This window comes from Pan paniscus, chromosome 2 (genome assembly GCF_029289425.2).
Source record: "Pan paniscus chromosome 2, NHGRI_mPanPan1-v2.0_pri, whole genome shotgun sequence".
Lineage (NCBI taxonomy): Eukaryota > Metazoa > Chordata > Mammalia > Primates > Hominidae > Pan > Pan paniscus.
Genome location: NC_085926.1, coordinates 130580454 through 130600682, shown reverse-complemented (window position 1 = coordinate 130600682; position 20229 = coordinate 130580454). Strand labels below are relative to the sequence as shown.

The window sequence follows — 20229 nt, the reverse complement described above, 5'->3', positions numbered from 1 at the left end:
TATTCTGTTTCTGTAGTCATGGTTCCAGAAGACACACCTCTAGAGGATGGGCAACCACTTCTAGGGAAGTCCCTAGCAAAGCACCTAGCATGGTGCTAGCTCTGGTACACTGTGATAACGGCAGGGTTTTTACCCTCTCCAGCTCTTTTGGCTGATGTTAAATTCTTCCTTCTCAGTAATGAGATTCTTGACCAGTCATTGATGACTCCATTGCACTTGTCAGGAGTCTTGTGTTTGACTTCATCTTTGATTCTGCTTTGCCGTCTCTCATTTTTCACTGTGGCCTATTGAATACATAGGATCTGAGCAACTTCTTACAAGAAACTCTGTCTCTTTGTTTCTCATTTTCCAGCTTTGTACTTCTATGCCTCTTGGACCAAATACTCAGTGTTTCCATGGCCAAACACTGGGTCATTTGTCTTTTAATCTTCTTTTTTCCTGATCTCTTATCAACAGCAAACACATTTGAGATGCTGTTGGCATCAATATAAAAAGTTATTTAAATTTGTGGAAATCCAAAGGGTTTAGGAGGAATGCCTGTGAGTTCAAATTTGCCGGGCTGGTTGTTATCCTTCATCATTGCTCACTCAATTTTGTAAACCTTAATGAGCAAACCTGAAGGGGGCCAGCCCCTCCACACCTATGGGTATTTCTAGTCAGTCTGGACAAGAGACTGAGAAAAGAAATAAGACACAGAGACAAAGTATACAGAAAGAAAAGTGGGCCCAGGGGACCGGCGCTCAGCATACGGAGGACCTTCACCAGCACCAGTCTCTGAGTTCCCTCAGTATTTATTAATTACTGTTTTCACTATCTCAGCAAGAGCAATGTGGCAGGACAGCAGGGTGATAGTGGGGAGAAGGTCAGCAAGAAAACATGTGAGCAAAGGAATCTGTGTCACAAATAAGTTCAAGGGAAGGTACTGTGCCTAGATGTGCACGTAGGCCAGATTTATGCTTTTCTCCACCCAAACATCTCAGTAGAGTAAAGAGTAACAGAGCAGCATTGCTGCCAACATGTCTCACCTCCCACCACAGGGTGGCTTTTCTCCTATTCCAGAATTAAAGAAATGTACAATTGGGTTTTATACCGAGACATTCAGTTCCCAGGGGCAGGCAGGAGACAGTGGCCTTCCTGTATCTCCACTGTGAGAGGCTTTCCTCTTTTACTAATCCTCCTCAGCACAGACCCCCCACGGGTGTCGGGCTGGGGGACGGTCAGGTCTTTCCCATCTCACGGGGCCATATTTCAGACTATCACATGGGGAGAAACCTTGGACAATACCTGGCTTTCCAGGGCAGAGGTCCCTGCGGCTTTCCGCAGTGCATTGTGCCCCTGGTTTATCGAGACTGGAGAATGGTGATGACTTTTACCAAGCATACTGCCTGCCTGTAAACATTTTGTTAACAAGGCACATCTTGCACAGCCCTAGATCCCTTAAACCTTGATTCCATACAACACATGTTTCTGTGAGCTCAAGATTGGGGCAAAGTTACTGATTAACAGCATCTCAAGGCAAAGCAATTGTTCAGGGCACAGGTCAAAATGGAGTTTCTTATGTCTTCCCTTTCTACATAGACACAGTAACAGTCTGATCTCTCTTTCTTTTCCCTACACAAACCAAACTGGTTGTCAGAGTAGATAGTTAGTGAAGGTCTGAGTCTGTTCAGTGGTTTTATTAAACGCACTTGGTCAGAATAGTCATGATTCCACTAGTCATGATTTCCACCAAAGGAAAAGGAGTAAAATTAAAAAGCAGCAAATCCTAAATATTTTCAAATCTCTGCACAAGGGATAAGTGGCTTCCTGGATATCCACAAACACAGCTGATTCCCTTATCAGGGCCTATGCTTTTTTTTTTTTTTCCAGTTCCTTTCTGTTAAAAAATTCCTGTAGGAATTTCTGAGTTTCTAAAGCTTAGAGATGCAGGTAGATGCACCCTCTAGGATGATGCCATGAGTCTGAGACTTGTTAACCATGATATAAATAAAGGGTTAAAAATCTTTTCTCCTGCTCTATGGATAAATTTATTTAATTTTCTAGCTCTGTAATTCTGAAAACTTGGTAAAGGTGGCATATCAGATGTGTTTCCAGGCAACATTGCTTATGGTAAAAATAACATCTAATTAGTAAACTGCATCTGAACTGGAAGGTCTGTAAATGAACTGTTTAAGTATCTGGTGGAAAGGCATAGCTTTGGGCTTCCCTAAGTGTAGAGGGTTCTTTCAACTAGTTATGTCCTTTGCTAGGGCCCTGGAAGCTGGTGCCAAAAGACTGCTACTACAGATAATGGCTTCTGTAGGGCATGAGGCTTTACTATGATCTAAATGTTTGTGTCCCTCAAAAATTCATATGTTGAAATCCTTACTCCTAAGGTAATGATATTAAGAGGTGGGGGGTCTTTGGGAGATGATTAGATCATGAGTACAGTGACCTCAAGAATGGGATTAGTGTTATAAAAGAGACCCCAAAGAACTGCCTTGCCCCTTCCACCATGTGAGGAAAGAGCAAGAATGTGCCATCTATAAGAAAGTGGGTCCTCACCAGACACTGAATCTGCTGGTGCCTTGATTTTTGACTTCCCAGGCCCCAAAAATGTGAGAAATAAATATCTGTTGTTTATAAGCTACCCAGTCTATGGTATTTCATAATAGCAGTCTGAATAGACTACCAGCCTAAATAGACTAAGACTTCTAAATCAAGGTGATACCCATACTCACCCATTTCCTGATCTCATTCCCTCTCACCTGAGCTGTCACCGAGGGGGAATGGGGGCATGGAGTAAACCCTGGACTGCTGCAAGGGGTCTGCTGAAGAAACTCATCTGATGCTGCCATGCCAACATCCTGTTTTTCCTGTCTGTTTATGCTTCTAAGGGAACCAATGCTATGGATGGCTTAGTAGGGTCTCGTGAGATTGTCTGTTTAAAGTCTTCTCTAACCAAGTAAGTGTCCATGGCTGCACACTTACATGCAAAGATTTTCTATTTGTTAATGGAGGTTAGACACATCAAAAGTACCATCTCTTAGGTTATAGATCAACACATTTCTCTCAGCACCAAATATCTTGTCCAAGAACTAACCAATAGTTCTGACTATTGGTTCAATGATGATTCTTATATTGAGACCATCAATGGTTCCAGGCTATTTGGAGGCCTGATGGTTGGAGTAGTTAAATTTAGCAAGTACTGTATTGACAGTGTTGACAATGATCCTCCCATGCAAATGGGCTTCTGCAATTTTTTTTTTGTCTTTGTTATAACCATTTTAGATACTTCCTCAAGAGAGAAACTTTTAATTGTTTTTGTTTGTTTTTGAGAAATTCATGTAACATTTAAAAATTTAACCGTTTTAAAGTGTACAAGTCAGTTGTTTTCCATATATTCACAATGTTATACAACCATCACCACTATCTAGTTCTAAAACATTTCCATCGCCCCCAAAGAAACCTCATAGTTCCCAATTTTTTCCTCCCCCATCCCTGGCTGCTACTAATCTACTTTCTGTCACTATGGATTTCCCTATCCTGGACATTTCATAGACATGGAATCACATAATATGTAGTCTTTTGTGACTAGCTTCTTTCACTTAACATAATATTTTCAAGATTCATCCATGTTGTAGCATGGATCGGCATTTTATTCCTGTGTATTGCCAAACAATAATCCATTGTATAGATATACCACATTTTGTTTATCCTTTTGTCTGCAGATGGATATTTGAGCTGTTTCTAATTTTTGGCTGTTGTGAATTGTACTGCTGTGAACATTCATGTACAAGTTTTTGTGTTAATTTTATGTGTTCAGTTCTCTTGGATATATATGTAGAAGCAGACTTGCTGGGTCACTCTATCTTCAACAAGAAGCTTTTAGTTTTTTCTATGTATTTCATTTGGGTCATTTACTATCATGAAAGACCAGTGCTTTATATAAGACTAGAGAACTGCCTCATCAAAAATGCATCCAATCAGATGTTTGGCATTTTTTTAAAAATGTGTTTGTAAGATTCGTTGTTGCCAGACGTGATGGCTCACGCCTGTAATCCCAGCACTTTGGGAGGCCCAGGCAGGCGGATCACAAGCCTCATCAAAAATGCATCCAATCAGATGTTTGGCATTTTTTAAAAAATGTGTTTGTGAGATTCGTTGTTGCCAGACGCGGTGGCTCACTCCTGTAATCCCAGCACTTTGGGAGGCCCAGGCGGGCGGATCATGAGGTCAAGAGATCGAGACCACGGTGAAACCCCGTCTCTACTAAAAATACAAAAAATTAGCCGGGTGTGGTGGTGGGCGCCTGTAGTCCCAGCTACTGGGGAGGCTGAGGCAGGAGAATGGTGTGAACCCGGGAGGCAGAGCTTGCAGTGAGCCGAGATCGCGCCACTCCAGCCTGGGCGACAGAGCGAGACTCCGTCTCAAAAAAAAAAAAAAAAGATTCGTTGCAATTGATGGTTTGCAGCATCAAAGATAAATTGTTCTATATCAATAAAGACAGCATAGCCTGTGGTGGTCCTATTTCCTGACCACTGGTGATTATCTCCACCTTCCTATGGTAAAAGGCACTCACTCAGGATTAGATGGTACTAAAACCAGTGCTCCTTGATATGATTGCCAGGGAGGATGGGTCTGATTTATAGAAGACATAGACACTGGGGCTGCTGCCAGACTCAATCTAGGCTCATGCTTGTTTTTTCCTGATGGAGGTTGGAGTCCTGGGAAGAAGCTCCAAAGATTTTTTTTTCTACTTTCTCCTATTACCTGTTACCTTAAGGATTGATTCTTCTGTTTATTTAATTTAGGATCTCTCCTTTATACAGTTGGATTCTTCAAAAGTTGGGCGATTCTTAAATGCCCACATTATAAGTGAAGGAATAGACTGAATAGTTTTGGTAGCTGAAGTGTCTATCCTTAGTTTAGGTGAGAATTTCTGTTCATCTGGCAGGGAAAGTCAATGCCCTGGTGTCTGTGAGTTAGTTGGGCCAGCATTGCACTTCCCTGGGCCAGATGCTCACTGTGGGACCTCACTTCTCAGAACTCCCATTGTAGAGAGCTCAACTCACGCACTAGCCTTGTTGACACTTATGAGGGTTATCTCTCTAAAGGCAGATGAGGGGGCATTAAGCCAGCTGTTCCTGCATGTTTTAATTCATTTTCTGACTGATAACTAACAATCTCTTCTCAGATTGTTTATTTACTTAGATCAGTCATTGTTCTACAAGTTTACTTAGATCAGTCATTGTTCTACAGGTACTCCTGATAAAACTTAGGATTTGCAGTCAGGAAGTGGGGTCCTCTCTTCTACCTCTGTGAGTCACAGATTCTCCAGCTGCCAGTATGTTGCCATCTGCTTTAATATCATCTAGAAATTCATGTTGTGAGCTGCTGATAGCACCCCTCTTGATTTTCCAGCATCGAGATGAATTTATTTTCATTTGTTTCTTCTGACATTTCAGTAGGATTTGGGGATGACGGAAAACATATCTTTGTAATTGACCTTTTTTTTTTTTACTTTTATCTAGAGCAGGAAAGTCCAATCCAACCTTTTATCTCCAGAAGGGCTTTCAAACATATGTGCTCAGGAAAAAACCACCAGGTTCACTTCTTCCTAAAGCACATCAGGTATAGTATACAAATGTAATGATAAATTCTTTGGTGACAAATAAATGCTTTTAATACACACAAAGCCAATTTACTTTTAAAAGGCATCTTATGATTGCCAAATAATATAAAATGTATTTTATTTCTAATGAAAATTTCCCTTGAATTATATCTTTTTTTGTTTTAAAAAATTATTTGAGGTTGAAATGTAAGTCTATCTTTAGGCTATTAATCTTGAACAACACCCAGTTCTTTTGTGTATTTGATTTTCCTCTACATTGTTTGCTAGAAGTAAAATCAGCCAATGAATATTTTCAGTGCTACTCGTCTGTAGATATTTTGTTTTGTTATATATTTAAATTATTATATGTAATAGTATCTACTCAGAATTATTTTAATATATTTGCTATGACAATCCTCTAATCTTTTGGTGATAAAAAGAAAGATTTCAATAAGTATTTTATAGTACTCTCTAAATATTAGACAGTGAGAATTCTAAAAGATTTTTGTTAAAAACTAGGTTTTTCTGTCTTGAGAAAACACGTATTATCTATGGATTTTCAGAGAACAGGAGGGGACAGAAATCAAAGCACTGGAGAACATTAAAAGCACTGTGCATATTTAGGGTATAGCCGTAATCATGTACAGCAGGTGCTTCCCAGGCCCAGGTCACTGGGGAAGGACAATTGTGGGGTAGGCTTAATACCACAGTAATAGAGAATGTAGATTCTATGGGACTTTCTTGGTCCCATATCATATTCCCAGAAACATGAAGTAAGTTGGATGCTTAAGATAAAAAAAAGTTGGGTAACTTTTATTAAATATCAATATAGTATGGCTGAAGGAGAATCCCCACCCGTGCCCCAATAAACAGTTTTATTTGTCTCTTTTCTTGATAACATCCCACCTGAACACACCAGAACAGGGCATAATGCTCTCAGTCCAAGTACAGCTGCCAAGGATCTGGAGTACTCTGTTTCAACTCCCTTCTGTTTTCTCAACTCTGCATTGAAAAAAGCAATGCTCCAGCTCTGTGATCCACTTTTTGCTTCTCTAACCCTTTTGCCCTCTCCCCCTTACCCCCTCCCCCTCGTTTCCCAACACCTGAGTGGTTAACACTTTTTTCCACAGCCCTTGGTACTGCTGGCCGCTCTCACCTTGAACATGGGTTTCGTTACTTTCCTGTTCCAGTTATTGCCGCAGCCCCTGCTTTACTTCCTGATGTCAAAATGAGCTGCATAGCTTCCCCTCCTTAGAATGGTCAGTCACCATTGCCTGAGTCTGGGGCCAGGTGACTACATGTAGATAAGCCATCCTTACTTGGCCTGCATCAACAACTCTGCCCTTGGGTCCTGAGTGATAGCCTGTGCATCTGTCCTAATTAAGGAAGCCATTTTTTCCCCACTGTCTTATTTAGGCTCCAGTTTGCTTCTAGCTGCCTACTTTCCTGCTAGTTATCTTGAGCTCCACAGCAGTCCTGAGTGCCAGGAAAGATCCCCATGCCCCTGCCCTGGAAACACATGCCTCCCTTGCTCTCCAGAAGGAGCAGGTACTTTTCCTTCCACCACCACTCACCTCTCACCCCCAGCTCTTTGTAGCTGACTGTGGCAGAGTGCTAGAATAGAGACTTACCTGAGCTTCCTTGGAAGACATGAAAGAGCGAGCAGCCAGCCAGGGAACTGCTGTGGAAAAAGGGATGTTTTATGATAAAATATGTGAAATATTGTGAACAGTAACTATTGCCTTCACATTATCAGAGCCAGGATTAAGTCTCATGCAGGTGCTCATCTTCTTATCCTAATTAAATTACATTTTTTAGTAGTGGTCTAATTTATAATCGTAATGATTACACCAAGACTACTATTAGGGAAGTTATTACTATTATCCTCTGGAGTTTGTGTTGATACTGTTTTACAGTTGTTTTCTAGCCTTAAGATTAGCTCATGAGTAGTTATTAAATTTAATTACAATTAAATCAGTTTCTCTGATTTTTAATGATTCATCATCCTATTTAGATTGATAGAGAATTTAAAGTCCAGAAAGCCTTGTTTTCAATTGGATTCCCCGTTCCCAAGCCTATACTGTACTGCAGTGATACTTCTGTCATTGGAACAGAATTTTACGTAATGGAACATGTGCAGGTAAATTAACACTTAATCTTATTTTGTTGCTTTTACTTTTAATTATGAAGTTAATTAAGATGTTTTATTATGATACTTAATAAATGATATAGTTTGTTATTTAACATTTTAGGTAATTAGATTGCATTGCAAAGGTTTACAATTTTGTTCAAATTTGAGCACTTACAAAAGGAGGGATGGAATAGACAAGAAACAAATTTAGTAATTAGGGGGTATTGACTTATTCTTAAATTTTCCTCTAGGTGTCAGTAAAGAGCTATCTGTAATGGCAATAACCAAATTGTCCATAAGGTAGCAGGGAAAACAGACTCCACATAGGTCAAGCCATTAAGAACAATAAATTCAAAATGTGTTTTAAATTTTTTCTGTAAAATAGTTGAGAGTAGTTTTGATGTTTATATTCATCTTGGCATATCCTTTTATTTTCCCTTTGGCATGTATACTCTAATATTAAATATGTTTCACAAATGAATGTTTTTCTGTATATTCGACAAAGTATTGATTATACACATTTAAATAATCTGTTGTAATCACTTCCATAGGGTCGAATCTTCCGTGATTTAACAATTCCTGGACTTAGCCCAGCAGAACGTTCAGCCATATATGTGGCCACGGTAGAAACATTGGCTCAGTTACATTCCTTGAATATACAGTCACTGCAGCTGGAAGGATATGGTATAGGTGCTGGGTACTGCAAAAGACAGGTAATGCATCCACACTAATAGCTATTTTTTTCAAGTTCTTGTAAATAATATACCTTATTAGTCAACAAAAAAAGCTATTATTGTATAGTTTTCTGAAGCTTGGCCATGACTTTTAACATTGTCCTTCAGAATGACTAGTTTTTAGTATAAAATTATCTTATGTTTTTATATTAGGTTTTGTTCAGCAAAATCTTCTGTTTTAGACTCTTAATTTTCTAATACTTTTAACTATACAGTTTTTTCTTCTTCTTATTATTATTATTTTATTTATTTATTTATTTTGAGACGGAGTCTCCCTCTGTTGCCCAGGCTGGAGTGCAGTGGTGCAATCTCTGCTCACTGCAAGCTCCGCCTCCCAGGTTCACGCCATTCTCCTGCCTCAGCCTCCCAAGCAGCTGGGACTACAGGCTCCCGCCATCACGCCCTGCTAATTTTTTTGTATTTTTAGTAGACATGGGGTTTCACCGTGTTAGCCAGGATGGTCTCAATCTCCTGACCTCGTTATCCGCCCGCCTCAGCCTCCCAAAGTGCTGGAATTACAGGCGTGAGCCACCGTGCCCGGCCTACAGTTTTTTCTTTCTCAATTGGACTAGCAGGCATTTATTAAGCTTGACTGTGTGTTTAATACCTGCTGAGTACTGTGTTAAATATCAAGAAAAATACACAATAGGTTCTTCCCCATAGGAACTTATGGTCATTTTTGAGAGACCTGTACATGCATGTCATTCATGAAACCTGAAAATGGTATAAAAGAGTGTAAAATCTAGTAGCAAATTGTTTGATACTCACCATGATTCAAAGGGTGGAAGTTGGGATGCCCTTGCTTATATAGAGAAAGCTTCCTGGGAGAGATATCTTATAATGAGTATTTAAGGAAAGATAAAATTTGGAGTGATGGAGATCATTTTAAATTAAAGGAAAGCAATACTAGATATATATGGGGCTGCTTTCCTTTGTAAGCATATCATTTTGTGGGGGTTAAGGAAGAGAAAAGGGAACTAAAGTTTAGAGTGTACTCACTATATGCTAGGTCCTACATGGCAGAGTGAGTTGTCGACCTCTCTTTTTTGATCTTTACAACAACTCTAAGATATAGGTATTATTACTCCCATTTTGCAGATGAAGAAAGGGAGGCTTGCATCAATCAAGTAATACACAAGTAAGTGGCTTAGATATAATTTAAACCCAGGTTGATAGACTAGATAAGACCAAGTAAAGGTCTTTGCTCTATTGCACTAAGTTGAGCAAAGATACCTCGGGAAATGGAGATAAAAAAGCAAATAAACAATATGTTCCCACCTGTTGGAGGACTTTACGAGTAAGTTGATTTGTTTGCATTCAATTCTAAGAACAATAGAAGATCTTTACACTATTCATACCTGTAATATATTTAGAAAATTCTGTGGGTAATAAGAAAGAGTATTAAAATGAAAAGTAGGCTGGGCGCGGTGGCTGAAGCTTGTAATCCCAGGACTTTGGAAGGCCAAGGCAGGTGGATCACGAAGTCAGGAGTTCGAGACCAGCTTGACCAATATGGTGAAACTCCGTCTCTACTAAAAATACAAAAATTAGCTGGGTGTGGTGGTATGCATCTGTAATCCCAGCTACTTAGGAGGCTGAGGCAGGAGAATCACTTGAACCTGGGAGGTGGAGGTAGCACTCCAGCCTGGGCAACAGAGCGAGACTGTGTCTCAAAAAAAAAAAAAAGTAAATGTCTTCTTTTTTCTTCTAGTCCCCACATTCCCTTTTTCAGGGGTTACTTATTTCTCGTGACCCTTTCCAGAGATTATCTATGCCTATATATTTGTGTGTGTGTATGTGTGTGAGAGAGAGAGTGTGTGTGCATGTGTGTGTTTATATGCATTCTTTTTTTTTTCTTCTACAAAGTAGTTGCTGAATAAAGACTAGAACCCATATCTCTTGATCCCTAGGCCAGTATTTTTCTCCTGATAAAAAGCTAGGTAAGTAAAATGGACTATATGGAAAAGAGACTTAAATGTTTAAGGTTTAGGCTGATTTGAGTGTTTTAGGATGACAGGAGTATCACCAGCATGGGTCTTAAGTATTTAGGAGTAAAACAGCATTTGAATTTTGTTTTAATTTTAGAATTGCTAGATCCTACATTCCAGTTTCAGCTTTACCATTTTTCTTATTTATATGTCTTTAGGTATCAACCTGGACAAAGCAATATCAAGCTGCAGCTCATCAGGACATCCCTGCCATGCAACAGCTATCGGAGTGGCTAATGAAGAACTTGCCCGATAATGACAATGAAGAGAATTTGATTCATGGAGATTTCAGACTAGATAACATAGTTTTCCACCCTAAAGAGGTACAGTTAGCTATGTTTACAATTAATTGAGTAGGTCTGTTTTGTGACACAGTACTAAGTAAATGCTCCCCCCAGAGCACTGAGGGAGCCCAACCCACTCCCTGTTCCCCTACAGCTCAGAACTGTCGTCGCCACTCAAAATTTTTAGAAAGGAGTCCTGCAGATTTTCCAGCATAAGTTAGCTGACTACCTTTAAGACTGGTTCTAATCCCAAATGGTATCTGGTTTACTGCTTAAAAGGATTTGGGAATTTTACATGCATGATGCTGTTTTCTTCAAATAAGTTTTCATCTACTAGTTACAATATTTAGCTTATCCATGTTCTTGCTTTTTTTTCTGGTTCATTTATACTTCTTTGGGGTTTTTAGCCCTATCTCATGAAGAATTTATTATTTGTTTATTATAAACTCTGAGAATAGAGAATTCCAAAAGCTTCTTGAGGCTTCAAAAGAATTACATGAGATTAATATAACCTTGCTCAATGTAAATGTGCATACTGTATTCCTTATAAAGAGTATAAACAAATGAAAGCTGTAATCCTCCACTGAGCACCTACAATGAGGCCTAGGATTATAGTATAGTAGGAATGAATCCTGCTTCTGAGAGGAGGATTTTCTGGGTTCATTAGTTTCTTAGAATGCTAAGATGTTTTAGGGCAGGAAGAGCTAGTGGCACTGATGAATTCTGAATTCTAACCTTGTTAATTATCTACCCTGAGATTAGAAAAATTAAATATGCTAATTTATAATCTAGATAATTATAAAAGCATATGCCTGAAAACATAGCAGGATCTGGCCTGTATTTGATCTGTGTCATTTAATTAATATTTTAGTCGAGTCTACATAATATTGAGTCTCTATCGTAGATAACAAATTAGAACCCACTAGACTTGGAGTTCCTTTAAAACAATGACTATATCTTATTCATCTTTATATTGCAGGTGCTTATATGATTCTGGTGAATCTATGTTGAAGGGATTAATTTTAGTTAATTATTCACTAGCAACTATTTCCATCTCATAAATTTATGCTTAACTTTCATTCCCTAGCAGTGTGAACTTAAAGCATGTTATTCAATCTCTCTCTGTGCCTCTGTTTTTATTTTAACTTTTTGTTTTGAAATAATTAGAGTCCCACAAAAAGTTGTAAAAGTGTTATAGTACAGAGAAGTCCTGTGTATCCATCATCCAAATTCTGCAAAATGGATATTATACAACTATGGTACATTATCAAAGCCAGGAAATTGACATTGTGTACCTTTTAAAATTGAAAAAAAAAATTCTGAGTTGCTGGGCAGCTAAAATGAAACAGTCAATGTGGAGCAACTAGCTGGTACCTGGCACATCAATGATGCTCAGTTTATTTCAGGTACCCTCATTTTTCCATTTTTTCCCCTTCATTTTTCTCTCTGACTTTTCTTAGACTACTTGTCAAGCTTCTTCAGAAAAATATTAGGGTATAAGTAAATGCTTCATAATATGTACGAAAACCTAAACAGTGGTTGTAGAGGATGGAATTATAGGAGACATAATTGTACATTTCTGTAATGTTTAGGGTTTGATGTTTTTTGGTTTTTATTTTTAAAACAACAGCACGTTTAATTTTTGTCATCAGAAAACACAACAATTAAGAAAGAAGAAAAAACAATTTTAAATGACAAACCTTCCAGGAATGTGTGGAGTAAGCCAGTAAAGGAAACTACAGGATATGGCAAAACGAAATTATTTTCTGTTACTTATTTACAAAGTATTTAAAGCATGTTTGGGCAAGTATTTCAGTAGCACAATATGCTCACTGCAATGTTGAAAAGAAATCCAGTTTTCCTGGAAAATGTTGATTTTCCAAATATAAATTTTACCAGTAGAGAAATGTTTAAGATCTTGGAGTTTAATGTAAAATCTGCATATTGTCATTTCAACTTGAAAAATATATTTAATTAGAAACATCCATTGGAACTTGTCAACTTCAGTGATCTAGAAATTGAAACCCCTTATTTTTGACCTCACCCTCTTTACCTTCTGTTCTTTTATTTCTCTGCATCTTCCCTGAGACACTGCAAATTTGATTGCTGTTAATTTAGAATCCATAAGCCCTTCATGACTTCACTTGACTTCTTATCCTACATAAACCACATGGTCATAATCAGTCATCTCAAAAACTACCTTTAGTATCAATTTCATTAATAATTTTTTGACTATAGATGTATGCAAGTAATATAAGAATTTTAAAGTGTCCTGACCTTAGGTTACTTATTATTCTAGAATCTTCCCACCCTGACTTTATATCATCATCATTATTATTATTATTTTACTTTTTATTTTTTCTAATAACCCTACAGGGGATGTCCATCACCCCTTGACTTTAACCAGTTTCTAGCCCTAAACTTGAATCCTCATATTTTTGCTGCAGAATAAAGTCGTGAAGTAAGGTTAATTGGATCTGGGACATTTTTATGCCACATGATTTTATCTAGGCTGTAACTTCATCTCTTAGTAAAACCTGTGACATTTAAAAAATGGCTTTTCTAAATCTTTTCCCTTCTTCTCAAACTCTCACATTTCTTGACCCATCTCGGTTCCCACTCTCAGCATGTGGTCTTGTCTTCTACCTAACTCATCTTTGTCCTTTCACTCATTTTCCAGCATAGCCTGCTTTCTAGGAATTACACCATGCCCCTCAAAGTTCTCTTTATATTGTTGAAGACATTTTCGTCCGCTACACAATATCACCTGTATGCAGATTGATGGGTGATATTTTTCTTTAGCCTCATTGCCAAGAAAATTTGTCCCTCTTGAGCAGCTGGTTTGTTTTTGACCTGCATACACTATAAAGATTGTGACTGACCATGCTTCACACTTTATTTTACCCGCTATAAAATTCAAAGCAAATTTTACTACCCACACTAACAACTATGCATGTCCTATCACATTCAATTATGTGTCATAACCTTACTCCTAGCTTCATCTTTTCATTACAAATTCTATTATTTTCTTCCCTGCCTTCTTCATCTACTGTTTGTTCTGTTGGATTGTATGTATTTTTTGTTTGTTTCGAATGCCAATACACATACATATTAATAAAATTCAATGGTGTAAAAAGTATACATAAAATGAATCTCTTTATAAAGAAGATAATTTAAAAAACTAAAAGCTTTCTGTTGAGCTGAGGTTTCAGAAAAACTATCAAAAATAATTTTACTAGTAAGTTCCCTAGCAGCAGTAAGACGAACTAGTAAATGTCCAGATCAACCACTAAAAGTTATGTTGAGCTTTTAATAACTCTCAACACAAACAGGCATCAACAGGACTCTAATTAGCTATTGCTAATTAATTTGCACTAATTTATGCAATTTGATGAGCCATCAGCTTTTCTCACTGGCTGTTGTTTTATAGCTTTGTGTTTTTACCCCAAAAATGGTTCAGATATTCTGAAAAGTAACTCCAGAGAAGTTTCCCAATTGTATTAAAAAAGAAAAGTAATAATTTATAGCATAAGTAAGTGCCTCATCTTTACTTTGGATGTTAAAAGCATAGATAACAAATAGAATGATGTAAGAGAAAAATGCATCCATCCTCTTCAGTAGTTTCACAAATCTAGCTAGTATAGTAATTTATAATACTTATAATATTATAAATTTATAGTATAATATAACCACAATAAAAGCTCTTATAAAGTCATAGAGAAAGGAGTGATCAATTTTTTTCCACAGTAACAATGGCAAAGTTTTGATTGCCTGGCTATATATGCCAGGCTCTGAACATATTCATCAAATAAATACATATTGGCCATCTGTTGTGTGCCAGGTTCTTTGCTAGAAACTCATAAATGAACTATACGTGCTACCTGCCCATTTAATCTTCAAACTAACCCTGTGTAAGAGGTGTATATTATGGCTGAGAAAATTGAGGATTAGAGAGGTTAACTAACTTGTCCAGAGTTATACAGCCAGCAAATGGTAGAGCTAGGGTCTGAATACAGGCCTGTCTGATTCCAAAGCCCATATTTCCACACAAAGCTACAAGAATGTGTGTAAGTTTGCCAGAGGAGCAAGGGAGTGCAAGCACACACAGTTATATGGAGGCGTGAAACCCAGTAACTCATATTACCCAAATGGGGTCTGCAGTTTTATGTAGCTTGGATAACTTGCCTAGAGTATTGCTGCAGCTGCCTCACTGCCCGCCCCCCATAGTATATTGAAATCATAGTAGCCAGAGTGACCCTCTTAAAATACAGATCATGTCACATCACTCCTATATATAGAACCCTCCAGTGAAGGTTCCCCTCTCTGGACCTCATCCATCCTGCCTTAATCCCTTAAAGTAACCACAGCCATTTCTATTAGTTTGGTGCAATACCTTTTCAACTTTGAGTATTCATTTATAATCTTTTTCTTTATTTTTTTATTTTTTTATTATTTTTATTTTATATATATTTATTTTTTATTATACTTTAATTTCTAGGGTACATGTGCACAGCGTGCAGGTTTGTTACATATGTATACATGTGCCATGTTGGTGTGCTGCACCCATTAACTCATCATTTAGCATTAGGTATCTCTCCTAATGCTATCGCTCCCCACCCCCCCACCCCACCACAGGCCCCAGTGTGTGATGTTCCCCTTCCTGTGTCCAAGTGTTCTCATTGTTCAATTCCCACCTATGAGTGAGAACATGTGGTGTTTGGTTTTTTGTCCTTGCGATAGTTTGCTGAAAATGATGGTTTCCAGCTTCATCCATGTCCCTACAAAGACATGAACTCATCATTTTTTATGGCTGCATAGTATTCCATGGTGTATATGTGCCACATTTTCTTAATCCAGTCTATCATTATTGGATATTTGGGTTGGTTCCAAGTCTTTGCTATTGTGAGTAGTGCCGCAATAAACATACGTGTGCATGTGTCTTTATAGCAGCATGATTTATACTCCTTTGGGTATATACCCAGTAATGGGATGGCTGGGTCAAATGGTATTTCTAGTTCTAGATCCCTGAGGAATCGCCACACTGACTTCCACAATGGTTGAACTAGTTTACAGTCCCACCAACAATGTAAAAGTGTTCCTATTTCTCCACATCCTCTCCAGCACCTGTTGTTTCCTGACTTTTTAATGATTGCCATTCTAACTGGTGTGAGATGGTATCTCACTGTGGTTTTGATTTGCATTTCTCTGATAGCCAGTGATGATGAGCATTTTTTCATGTGTCTTTTGGCTGCATAAATGTCTTCTTTTGAGAAGTGTCTGTTCATATCGTTCACCCACTTGTTGATGGGGTTGTTTGTTTTTTTCTTGTAAATTTGTTTGAGTTCATTGTAGATTCTGGATATTAGCCCTCTGTCAGATAGGTAGATTGCACATTTTCTCCCATTTTGTAGGTTGCCTGTTCACTCTGATGGTAGTTTCTTTTGCTGTGCAGAAGCTCTTTAGTTTAATTAGATCCTATTTGTCAATTTTGGCTTTTGTTGCCATTGCTTTTGGTGTTTTAGACATGAAGTCCTTGCCCATGCCTATGTCCTGAATGGTATTGCCTAGGTTTTCTTCTAGGGTTTTTATGGTTTTAGGTCTAACATTTAAGTCTTTAATCCATCTTGAATTAATTTTGGTATAAGGTGTAAGGAAGGGATCCAGTTTCAGCTTTCTACATATGGCTAGCCAGTTTTCCCAGCACCATTTATTAAATAGGGAATCCTTTCCCCATTTCTTGTTTTTGTCAGGTTTGTCAGAGATCAGATAGTTGTAGATGTGTGGTATTATTTCCGAGGGCTCTGTTCTGTTCCATTGGTCTATAACTCTGTTTTAGTACCAGTACCATGCTGTTTTGGTTACTGTAGCCTTGTAGGAGCTGGTACCATTCCTTCTGAAACTATTCCAATCAATACAAAAAGAGGGAATCCTCCCTAACTCATTTTATGAGGCCAGCATCATCCTGATACCAAAGCCTGGCAGAGACACAACAAAAAAAGAGAATTTTAGACCAATATCCCTAATGAACATCGATGCAAAAATCCTCAATAAAATACTGGCAAACGGAATCCAGCAGCACATCAAAAAGCTTATCCACCATGATCAAGTGGGCTTCATCCCTGGGATGCAAGGCTGGTTCAACATACGCAAATCAATAAACATAATCCAGCATAGAAACAGAACCAAAGACAAAAACCACATGATTATCTCAAAAGATGCAGAAAAGGCCTTAGACAAAATTCAACAACCCTTCATGCTAAAAACTCTCAATAAATTAGGTATCGATGGGACGTATCTCAAAATAATAAGAGCTATCTATGACAAACCCACAGCCAATATCATACTGAATGGACAAAAACTGGAAGCATTCCCTTTGAAAACTGGCACAAGATAGGGATGCCCTCTCTCACCACTCCTATTCAACATAATGTTGGAAGTTCTGGCCAGGCAATCAGGCAGGAGAAAGAAATAAAGGGTATTCAATTAGGAAAAGAGGAAGTCAAATTGTCCCTGTTTGCAGATGACATGACTGTATATCTAGAAAACACTGTCGTCTCAGCCCAAAATCTCCTTAAGCTGATAAGCAACTTCAGCAAAGTCTCAGGATACAAAATCAATGTGCAAAAATCACAAGCATTCATATATACCAATAGCAGACAGAGAGCCAAATCATGAGTGAACTCCCATTCACAGTTGCTTCAAAGAGAATAAAATACCTAGGAATCCAACTTACAAGGGATGTGAAGGATCTCTTCAAGGAGAACTACAAACCACTGCTCAATGAAATAAAAGAGGATACAAACAAATGGAAGAACATTCCATGCTCATGGATAGGAAGAATCAGTTTTGTGAAAATGGCCATACTGCCCAAGGTAATTTATAGATTCAATGCCATCCCCATCAAGCTACCAATGACTTTCTTCACAGAATTGGAAAAAACTGCTTTAAAGTTCATATGGAACCAAGAAAGAGCCCTCATTGCCAAGTCAATCCTAAGCCAAAAGAACAAAGCTGGAGGCATCATGCTACCTGACTTCAAACTATAATCTTTTTCTTTAAGCATAAATTGGATCATACGCTATATACTATTCTACAAATTGATTTTTTGGCCATATGTACAGCCAAATGAACATAAGAAATGAACAAAAGAATGTCCTGTATTCTTAATATGAAGATATATATTCCCTTTGGGAGGCCGAGGCGGGCGGATCATGAGGTCAGGAGGTCGAGACCATCCTGGCGAACATGGTGAAACCCTGTCTCTAGTAAAAATACAAAAAAAATTAGCTGGGCGTGGTGGCGAGCACCTGTAGTCCCAGCTATTCGGGAGGCTGAGGCAGGAGAATGGTGTGAACCCGGGAGGCGGAGCTTGCAGTGAGCAGAGATCGCGCCACTGCACTCCAGCCTGGGGGACAGAGCGAGACTCCGTCTCAAAAAAAAAAAAAATACATATATATATATTCCCTTGATACATACTGTTACAAGGTAGAATGAGGAAAGCTTTCTGTTTTATTGGTTCCACATTACATGATTGTTTTATGTTGCTATATAATGGTGGATTTTATATTTATAAAACTAACAGTATCTTTTATAACAATTATGCTTTGTATCTACAACATGAAATAACTTTTAAAAGTACCATGGATGGAGTAGTACATTTGTTATACAGTTAGATTAATTACTAAAGCAAATGTTTAATGGTGCATAACATGGATTATTAAAATATAAGTAATTCACTATCATTCCTTTTTATCACAATTACTTCCAGTTGAGAAGTTTTAACTGCTTTTGCATCTGCTCATTAGCAGAGATATTAAGGCTGTGTAAAGTAAAATGAGAAGGACTGATGGCCAGCGATGGAACCAGAGGACTTAGCTCTATATAATCAAGGCTAATTGGCTATTTTATAAATGAGATATGCCACTGTGGGTAAAGACCTGAAATTGACTTTTGATGGAAAACATGATTTTGAATGTGTTCAATGTTATTTATTTCTTTATTATACTTGTTTTAAGTTTTAATGTGTTACAGACCTCTTTATTTTTAATTACAGTGTCGAGTTATAGCAGTGCTGGATTGGGAGCTGTCAACCATTGGTCATCCTTTGTCAGACTTAGCTCATTTTTCCCTGTTCTACTTTTGGCCAAGGACAGTTCCAATGATAAATCAAGGTTCTTATAGTGAAAACTCAGGTATAAAAACATAATGTTGTCTAAATTGCTATTAATATAAAACTGTCTTTATTACTTCATAATTAAAATATAAATCTTGCAATTTTAGATAATAGTTTTTGTTTCTTAAACATTTCTATTTTATTATGATTTTTATTTTTATTTTATTTTTTTGTTGAAGATAATTCTTTTTTTAATTTATTTTTATTATACTTTAAGTTTTAGGGTACATGTGCACAACGTGCACGTTTTTTACATATGTATACGTGGGCCATGTTGGTGTTTTTTAGGTGCAAGGTCTTGCTCTGTCACCCGGGCTGGAGTACAGTGCCACAGTCATAGCTCACGGAAACCTTGAACTCCTGGGCTCAAGTGATTCTCCCACTTCAGCCTTCTGAGTAGCTAGGACTACAGGCACACACTACCATGCCCAGCTAATTTTTTTATTTTTTGTAGAGATGGTGTCTCACTATGTTACCCAGGCTAGTTTTAAGCTCCTGCTGTCAAGTGATCCCCGGCCCCCGCAAAGTGCTAGGATTATAGGCATGAGCCATCGTGACTGGCCTATTTCATTTTCTTCGTTAAATTTTCTGAACTTAGCATGCCACTTTTAGTAATTTATGACCAAATATAATCCTTTGTATATAATAATCTTTTGGAAATCAAGATTTAGAACATGTTTTGTTGTAAGGGCTAATGGTTGTTACATTCCGTTTTACATATGCGTCTCATAACATTTTGAAATATTCACCACGACATTTTAATTAAAGTTTATATTACATGCTGTTTTTATAGGGATACCATCAATGGAAGAACTGATTTCAATATATTGCCGCTGCAGGGGAATTAATTCTATTCTTCCTAACTGGAATTTCTTTCTTGCCCTTTCATATTTTAAGATGGCTGGAATAGCACAGGTAATTAATTGTTTTAAACGTGTGTTTCACCATTATTTACCAGTGTACTGTTGACAATGTTTTCCAGTCTTCCAGGTTTTATATTCTTTATCCTTAGATCATTTGGCTTATCATAATGACAGGTATCAGACATGGGTAAAATATAAATCCAGAATTTACAGAATAGGAATTTGGCAAGGAAAAAATTTGAGTAGCAAAATGTATTATCAGTTTTTTGTATAATAAACTTACAAGATGGATGGAGGAAGAATGACATAATGTTAAAAAGGATTAGTAAGGATTAGTCATTTCCTGAATATCCAGTGTGAGAAAAAGCTAAAATCTTTTGATGATCTCTGCCTCAGACTATGAAACCATTTATTAGTTAGGGTTGATGATGAGGGAAGAATTATCTTTGTACTTCCCAGAGGC

The 20229-nt window shown here is 37.7% G+C and overlaps 1 protein-coding gene across 2 annotated transcripts in view; it reads left to right on the top strand.

Annotated features, from left to right (window-relative positions):
- Positions 1 to 20229, top strand: part of ACAD11 (acyl-CoA dehydrogenase family member 11) — a 102346-nt gene that overhangs the window by 10232 nt on the left and 71885 nt on the right. Inside the window, exons 2-7 of one of the 2 annotated variants that reach the window (XM_008976104.4) lie at positions 5514 to 5613; positions 7608 to 7733; positions 8276 to 8437; positions 10605 to 10769; positions 18784 to 18922; positions 19697 to 19818. In XM_008976104.4, the coding sequence (XP_008974352.3) occupies positions 5514 to 5613; positions 7608 to 7733; positions 8276 to 8437; positions 10605 to 10769; positions 18784 to 18922; positions 19697 to 19818 (814 nt within the window). The remainder of the gene's footprint in view (positions 1 to 5513; positions 5614 to 7607; positions 7734 to 8275; positions 8438 to 10604; positions 10770 to 18783; positions 18923 to 19696; positions 19819 to 20229) is intronic. The other variant, XM_008976106.5, reaches the window with a different exon arrangement.